General features: G+C 36.6%; 1 protein-coding gene across 1 annotated transcript; it reads right to left on the reverse strand.

The window, feature by feature from the left end:
- Positions 1-1,921: 1,921 nt before the first annotated feature.
- Positions 1,922-8,745, reverse strand: LOC107774275 (tubulin-folding cofactor A). The gene is made up of 3 exons (XM_016593768.2): positions 8,488-8,745; positions 7,197-7,283; positions 1,922-2,319 (listed from the first exon to the last, which is right to left on the reverse strand). The coding sequence occupies exons 1-3, from the start codon at positions 8,638-8,640 to the stop codon at positions 2,218-2,220; spliced, it is 342 nt and encodes a 113-aa protein (XP_016449254.1). The 5' UTR covers positions 8,641-8,745; the 3' UTR covers positions 1,922-2,217.
- Between the last annotated feature and the right edge of the window lie 254 nt (positions 8,746-8,999).

The following is an 8,999-nucleotide window of genomic DNA, read 5'->3' on the forward strand; positions in this document are numbered from 1 at the left end:
TATTTTTTTTAGTTTTTTCATGATTTAAATAAAATGCAAAACTTATTTTTTTAGTATTTAGTCATATAAATAACATTATTAGTTGGTCGTACTTATTTTAGCAACTTAGTAATTTTAAATTATATTTATTTTCATTATGACTTATTAATAATATTTGTTGTACATGATTTTATTATCTTTATTGTTGAATATTTTAATACAATGACATGGCTCATCTCATATTTTATGTTATTTTCTTGAAAAACACCTTATATAGTTATGTCTTACTAGGATTAAAAAAAATATTTAGAGCACAAATTCTTTGTTTTGTGTTGTGAAGACTTTATGGGGGAAAACCCCCGATAATTCGAGAAGACCGAGATAAAAAATCCGACTTGTATTGGTTTGGTTTGGTCTTTAAATTTAATAAAACCGACACAATTAGTTTGATTTGGCAATTGGAAAGCCCGAACCAACCCGATCTATATATACCTATAATCGTTACTATAGGCAGAGCTAAAGGGTCAGAATGGGATTTATCTGAATCTTTTTTGCCGAAAAATCACAATGTACATAAAAGAAGAATTTATTATAAGACAAAAATAGTAATTAGAAAGTGATAAAATAGTGTACGCATGTGAAACCTACTAAGAAAGTGTTTTCTAATCAGTTTATTACTAATCGTATCATGCATTCACGCTTCTTTACACAAGTGTTCAATTATTAATGTCACTTTTTTGGCAACTTCGTAGCGGACACTCGAGAATTATTGCATTTCCACCAGTGAAAATTTAATTAAAAAAAAAAAAAATCACACTTCTCATTTGTTACAATCGCTCAAGTGTTTTAAAATTGTAAGCTCGGAAAAGTTTTTTTATTCATATATAAGTTCTAAATTAAACAAATAGGACCATTGTCAAAAGAAATTCAAAGCTTTCAAACGTTTCCAGTGCGCTTACGGACTTTTTGGTTATTGGTATTTTCATACGAAAAGTAATCCACTAGTGGAAGGGTGAAATACATTGCAATCTTTTCATTTTATACGTCGATGTTTGACTGCGTCCATAAGTTAAGAAAGAAAAAAAGAATTATCACATTACAAAAGTAATCCTAAAACTTGTAATTTTAAATATACCATGATATTTTTATCTATAAAAAACATGTCATTAAGCGTAAATCAAAAATTTAAAATTAAAGAGTTCAAAAAAAAAATATGCGCCTCCCGTGATATTTATTACTAGGATTAAGATTGAGAAAAATTACCGCTTGTTTCAGACAGTCCGGACCATCACTTTTATCGTCAAGAGAGAGAGAGCCGCCCGATAAAGAAAGTTAGCTTTAGGAAAAAATCATCCCTTTGTCAGGCGCTAGTCAAAGTAGTAAAAATGCATAAGAAACGATCTGCGTGAATGGTGTAACGGTAGCGAGCAGTGACAACTAAGAGGCGGGCTTGGAAGCAGCGAGCTAATGATGTCTCCTTCATCTGAAGATGAAAGCAGAATCTGAAATACAGCCGAAAAAGAAACACAAAACTAGGAGACAAAAGCAACACCTAGCTCGATGAATCGAAAGACTTGGTCCTTCTTTCTTCTTTCTCAATTTAAGAGTGTCATTCTTTTTTTAATAGGCTGAAAATGAAAGAATATCATGTAAAATCCTGCACTACTGTCCTCAAATGAATAACTAAAAAGGACTAATAAAAGGTCATGAGCAGGACAAGTTAATTGGTTAAGACTTGAGAAAAATGACTGAAAATCCTACCGTATCATATGCACATTTCTTAGAAGTTGGACAATATGCCATGAAACTAGATAGTTGCTTTCACATGATTATAATTTAGAGGTTATGAGAAATGTCTACTGAACATCTTTAGTTGCTACTAGCCTTACCTTCAAAGAGCCAAAATCAATATTTAAAAAAAAATTCTCTTTTAGACCACATGAACCAAGAAAGAAGACGAGCTCATTTCATTGATGGCCACGCCCTTACGCACAAAAGATTCACATGATATCAAAGAAATAAACATAATACATCATAAAACTCAAAGTTCAATATTGATTTTGGCGTCATGGTTTAGTGATAAACACATGATAATTTGATAAATGAGCTCCATCACGTCGAGTTTTATAACACAAGAACGTACCACACGATTGCACGACAATAGCTCATCAGGCAGCAGGAAGAGTTCTCTAGTTAGAAATGTAGTGTAACAAAGTCTAATGGACAAGACGACGTAAGTTAAACTTCCGAAGATTCAAACAACTTCTCAACATCTGCTATTATGGTTCGAGCTTCTTCAAATTCGGGGCCGTCTTTTTGGTCCGTCTCCTCTAACTCAACCTGAAATAATATTCCCCAAAATTATCATCAGAGAAACAGCTAACATGAGCTCCCTAAGTAAAATAGATGGAGGCAATACCGCAATAGGAAGAACAGCTTCATGCATTTTTAATGAGACTTGAACTAATGCAACCTACTGAGAGTAAAGAAGACTTCATAGTACCACAAATCAACTTTCAAGAGATACGTATCTACTAATTTTCAAGGCAAAAACTTGTGAGCTTTTAGTGTTGCCCATAATTGAACCCCACCCCTTACCTTGCAATATCATTTTCGTCTACTTTGACAAAGGCATTCTGCTAAAATTCATTCGTTTTCGTCTACTTTAACAAAGACATCCTGCTAAAGTTCAAGCTTTACCAGCCAAGCCAAGCCAACCTGATCTGACCTTCGAAACTCTCTTCTCATACTCCTCGTTCGTCGTTCCAGGCGTACTCCAGTTAGCTCTTCTCTTACAGAGCGTTGTCTGTTCGATTGCTTTCCTAGTCTTCTTCCTGCTTCATTAGATAAAGCGTCTTCAAAATACAAATCAGAACGAAGAAGATAAGATGCATCTTGTGCTCCTTTCACACAATCACCAAAGGATCAGTTGCAGCAAGAATTGTAAAGCCTTCCCTTGTAACGGAGTCGTTGGACTTCTTTGGTTCAAGAGTACATAATATAGACTAGTAATCTTTAGAATTGTAAAGCCTTCCCTTGTAACGTAGTGGTTGGACTTCTTTGGTTCAAGAGTACAAAATATAGACTAGTAATCTTTCACAATTTGTTAGACAACGTTTCACGGCCCAAGTCCTTATCGGTGAAAACATTTGTGAGCCTAAAAAGAAACGGCTGCTGATTGGAAATCAAAATCTTTCCTTCACTATCTTAGTCTCATTTGCCAACATATGCTGCTCCCAGTTTGGCGGTTTTAACATTTTACCCTAAGAAAGACTTGATAGGTACACTAAAACTTATAGTCAGCTCTCTTGCTATAACAACATGATGCCGATTTTTCCAACAAGGACTAGCTTTAATTTTTCTTTTCTAGTTTTCCTGGTTAGTTCAGATGAGGGCCTTCATCCCCTCCAGTGATATGTATGTACAATATCCCAAAAATTTCATCTTAAGCTTTAGCCAGCATTTTTAACATGACCACTTGTCAAGAACAGAAACATACTTCTCCCAAGAATTCCAGTAAGTCATCCCACCGTAAGAATCAAGCATCCAGCAAGATCTCACTGACAGATTGAATCGACTCTAAGAGTAACTTAGCCTAGTGTAGTATGACGAAAAATTACAGTCTATTCAACTAAGGGAAAAACACACATTTTTCGATAGCAGGAGTAAGTCTTTTGTACTATTACACAACAGCGAAGACATCAATCGTTAAGAGAAGGCATCAGGCCAACCACATAATGATGATCGAATTAATTTGGTCAAGATGTGCAATGTAATGACCCTCATGTTAAGCCCCCAGGGCTTTGGTTTGGTGGTAAGATCGCAACACTGACATGTGGATTAGGTGCACGTCACAGTTTGAACCCTGCTGCAGACAAAAGCCATATATTCAAGTGGAGAAAGGGAGAGGGGTGGATCCACTATCCACTGAGTTTCGTACCCTGCCACTAGCCCTCCGGGATCTCGCTATAACAAGAAAGATCTGAGAAGGAGGTCAGACAGGTCAGACCTACAACTCAGGAAGAGAGTTTTCTAGAAACAAAGAAGATCAAGCTCTGAGCTTTGTCTAGCCGTTGGTTTCTTTCGCTCTGAGCTCCAGAACGTCTAATTCGAGATGGTTACTCAGCAAATGTCACAAGTGAATAGAGAACTAAACTACAAATGGTAAGAGATCAAAGACCATTGCTATAGAGATTCTAGAGAGAAAATGAAGCTCTGATAAAGCGAACATAGAGTTGGAGCTGATAGGACCGGTCTTTACCTTCAAAGCCCTAAGATTCTATTGCCACGGTATGAGGGTGAGGAACACATGCAAGAGGTGAGTTTGACGAGTCAAGCACTAAGGTGCCAAACTCGGCTCGAACATATATTATGAAGTGAATTGGTATATTGAGGGCTTCAAAAAGAAAACTCAGGCCTTGTTCGAAAGAACTGAAAGCGGATGAGCCAAAACCAATCACTCTCTCTAACTTATCGGGGTTCCTTACAGAGGGTTTCGAAGGGGATGCTAAGACTTTCATTGAGCATAGATGGAGCACAAACAATCAGCTTATCATCAGCAGATTCCCAGATAAGAAAGATCTAAAGAAGCTAGAATTTCAAATAAATTAAGGAGACCTTGAGTGACACAATGGGAAGGAAGGAAAACAACCAAAAGTAATGAAAGTTCACATTCTCATTTGGATAAAAAGAATCATAAAAAGGGAGGACGCTAAAGATGCTCACTGGAAAATAAAAGATAATATGCACCCAAGGGTGTGGTATAGTGGTCAATGAAGTGGGTACAAACCTTGGGGACTAGGGTTAAAATCCTGACAAAAAAAAAAACACTACGTGATTTCTTTCCCATCTGCCTAAGCATTTGTGTTCAAAGTTGCCCGATATATATGCTAATACGAGATAATAGGTAGCCGCCGGAATAGTCAAGGCGCACGCAAGTTATCCCCGACACCACTGTCATAAAAAAAGTTGAAAGATAATATCTTCTACTTTAAAAAACAAATTAATTTAATGAAAGAAATACTGAAGAGTGGTCATATCAAATTGTTAGACAAATATGATAGGATAATGGGTGGATTGGATTAACCTAGGATCCATAGGTAGAAGAGGTGGTGTAATTATAATGTGAGAATACGAGTCGCAAGGATCGTCAGTATGGAAATTATTCGATTTCTTTTCTGTCAATAACCCAGTATCCATAATGCAGCTAAAAATACATATGGTGTAGCTGCACCATGCTCTAGGAGATGTCATTGTCAGTATTTGGGACAAGGAACCATATGAAAGATCTGAGAAGGGAGTTCTATGTTTCCGGTTCTAGAAGGGCTTCCTCTGGGATGTAAGTTGATCTCATTGACACGATTTGCAAAGAATTAGCCATGATCCTCAGATTAATAGCATCAAACTTGAACACATGTCAGATATATTTAACATAAATTGCTGTGAGTAATCTCAAAAAGCAGCTAACAAGGATAATTGCATAATTTGCAATTGGATTAAAGTAAAGATTAATAAGAAAGATTACTCCAGCTAAAGAACTTAACATCGTTAATTAGCAAGAAAAAGGCTCTTTGACATGTACAACAACACATCTAAAGAGCCTTAATGCGTCACTCAACGTTCCAGAGTAACTTAACAACAACAAGCAAAAAAAAAAAAAAAAAAATGTAAACCCACAAGTGGAGTATGGGAAGGTAGTGTGTATGCAGACCTTACCCCTACTTTGAGAAGGTAGAGAGGCTATTTCAGATAGACCCTCGCCTTATCAGGATAAAAAAGACAAGTTTTAAAAAAAAATGAGGGTTATCTAAAAGAAGAAAGAGCATAAGCTTGACGGTGTTGATTGGCTTTATACTATCCAGCAAATGGTCCCTTAATTCAGAGTGCATAAATCAGACGACCATTTAGACGGTTATTAAAAGAGAACTTAATACGTAACATGTGGTCCAAAATTCTTTGTACAAGATAGACTTCAATTCAAAGAGAGAAATTTATTTTCATCTTAAATGACTTAAAGCATTTCAAGCAAGATTGTCTTCTAATCCTGGAGGGACCTGGTTTCCAGTTGTATCATCGTGATAATTTGGTCACAAACTACTGATTGTTTTGGCCATTAAAAGAGAGGTTGGTCCAGTGCGTCACTTTCTTAATTCACCTGAAAACTTTGTTACTGCCTCAGCAGTGACAAAGATTATATGGATTCAAACAAATGGCAAGAAGTTTGCAGTTCACAATCCAAAGTATACACCAGCAATCAATAGTGTAAAGCCAAAAAGAAGAAAACTACATGCCCACATGAGACTTGAGATGCAGAAACAAAAGAATGAATCTGGACATCCGTAGAGTTCCTTTCTCTGCATACTGGAAAAGCGATGACCACCAAGTCATTCAGGACACTTAAGTATAACACATTTGTAGAAGGAGATTCATGTAACTATAGAGTATAGACAGATGCTGAAAGCAATTAAGCTACTAAAGCGGAAGAAGAAGCAGGAACAAGTGAGCACATGATATTGCATATAGGCATATCTAGCAACCTAAGGCAGAAGCAGCTGGAAAAACTAGAAGAATGACGGCCAAAAAAGCATCAATTCCTATGGGAACTATCAGAACAAATAAAAGATGGGATCAAGGTTGTCTTATTGTTAACTTAGCAACTTTTCAGAGTCAAATAAGTCTGCAAATATGAATGCCAGGAACAACTCCCGCCTGGCAATACCAACTTGAGAGACCACTCCAAGTTTTTTTAACCTATGTTGCTCGGACTCTCCAAAAATGTCGTTGGATGCGTGTTGGATCCTGCAAAAGTAGTGTAGTTTTGGAGGATCCGACACGGGTGCTGCACCATTTTGGAGAGTCCACGCAACATAGTTTTTAATAGCAGTAACTACGAAGGATTAATCCAATGCTGAGTATCTTGAGCTGCGACTTGCAACCCAACTACGGCTTAACTTAAGCATAAAAACAAATTACACCTCTTTTGATGGATTAAACTACTTGCAGCATCCCATTGATTCATTTAGTCATCTTCCTACATATTTCCCTAGCTTTGCCATTTGCCATTTTCAGTTCAATTCCTGGAGGAGAGTGGTCTTTTTTTTTTTTTTTTTTTTTTTGTGTGTGTGTGTTTTTAGAAACTGTTTTTGGTTAGGAACACTTGGAGTCATTCAGAAGTTTAGCAGCATCAAATAGAGCATTAATTGTAGATTACACAATACCAGAGCTCCTTTAAGGTCATCCAACGCTGCTTCCAGGCGCTTGCGACAATCAGGAACCATCATTCTGGATTCAGCCAGCACATTTTCCTGCAGAATATACATAATTAAACAACGCAAACAAGTAATCAGAGTATATTAAGTGCAACGCAACAATTACCAAGTCCTTAAATGTCAGAACTATGTAAAATACAGTCGTCAGTTGCTACAACTTATAATGACATTTCCTGGACATACCCAGGTGTTCAAGGTTCTTCGACTGGATCAATGCATGTATATAGACCCTACAAAAATCCCTAAGGTCTAGCCTCTTAAAATACTCAGATTTTGTTGGGTTACCTCTGATTAAAATTGCATATGATGACATCCAAGCTTTTATGAAGCTAATACTCAGTGGAATAACTCAAAAGAGAAGAAATATTATTCTTTCTACTTGATCAGTTAAATTTTAGTAGAAGAGAAATCACACAAGGGGGTTGTAATCTATACAATATCACCTGCCTAACCCAGAAGCAAGATGAAAACAGAAAAGCAATAGGCGTTGTATCTTTCCCTCTGAGTAAATTTTCCACAATCATCTCTTCACTCATAGTCGTAGTTGACAATACATCTTAAGTAACTCCCCTTTCTCGCTTTGTTTGCCTCTCCTCCTTGTTTAACAACTTCCATTAATGTATGTTTAATACTCAAAGAGGCATATAAACATGTATACATTCATGCAAATCTGTGACCACTGTACGAAAAGGAATAATGGTGGTTTTTTCCAGATACTTATTATTTTTCTCCCTACACACCTAATTTCATAATATGACCCTCAAAATCCAAGAAAATTTTAGCCCCGTGGGATTTTTCTACTAGTGCAGTGTACGATGTGTGAGCTACGCGAACATCACGGGTGACAAAAGCTTAGTATTTAAATGGAGAAGGGTATAGGGAAGTGCCCATCATCCATCAAGTTTGAAACCTTGAGCCATTGGCCCTTCGAGTATTTCTCGATTATCCAAAACTCCAAGATAATTTTTCTTCACATGAAAAAAAAAAAAATAACTCAATGCCACATAAACCAAGTGAACTTCAGAAACTTTACAAGACAACAATGAATGTGAACTTCATGATCTCTATTAGCTGAATTTTATAACTTAAAATTAAATCTGTCTATTTATCTTGTGTATGTGTCCGTAGGGCTGGGGATTTGATGTCATTAAAGATGTCCCCATTAATTACACAACAGTTGGGAGTAAACAGTAAAATGAGTGCCAAATGCTTCAAAATTAGATCGTAACAAAATTGAAACCTGCTGTTTGAGGTCATAGGGATCGGCGCCTTTGTCCTTCATATCAGCAGTCTTGGCAGTTTCTCTCTCCACCTCTTCCTCATAGGAATGAAGCTCCTTCAGTATGCGCTTGCAAGTTGATGTCTTGATTTTCAGATTTCTCACGGTAGCCATTGTCAAAGCTTTCGACTGAAAGCAGTAAAATCTGCAGGGTAATTTGAGAAGGTTTAGCAAGGGTTATTAGAAGGGGCTCTGGGAACGCGTCCTTTTTTTGGGGTTTTTTTTTTTTGGGGGGGGGGGGGTTGTTAGTAGGCTACTTGTTATCATAATTTTATGGCCAATTTTATTGTTACTTCAAATAAATTATTTTAAAGATTTAAACTTAAATTTTATGATTAATTATAGAGAAAATTACACATAAGTATTCCACACACACGTACACTAATGCCCAATCACAATAAGGTGCACGTGGTCAACTACACCAAAACTTAAATATGTGAAAGAAACAAAAGAAATGTATTGTATACGGGTGA

This window comes from Nicotiana tabacum, chromosome 22 (genome assembly GCF_000715075.1).
Source record: "Nicotiana tabacum cultivar K326 chromosome 22, ASM71507v2, whole genome shotgun sequence".
Lineage (NCBI taxonomy): Eukaryota > Viridiplantae > Streptophyta > Magnoliopsida > Solanales > Solanaceae > Nicotiana > Nicotiana tabacum.

Excerpts from the sequence above, each read along its gene's own strand:
- LOC107774275 (XM_016593768.2), bottom strand. The coding sequence starts at position 8,640 with ATGGCTACCGTGAGAAATCTGAAAATCAAGACATCAACTTGCAAGCGC. Across the intron at positions 7,284-8,487 it reads CCTATGACCTCAAACAGCAG|GAAAATGTGCTGGCTGAATC; the intron begins GTTTCAATTTTG and ends TATATTCTGCAG. Across the intron at positions 2,320-7,196 it reads ATGACCTTAAAGGAGCTCTG|GTTGAGTTAGAGGAGACGGA; the intron begins GTATTGTGTAAT and ends ATATTATTTCAG.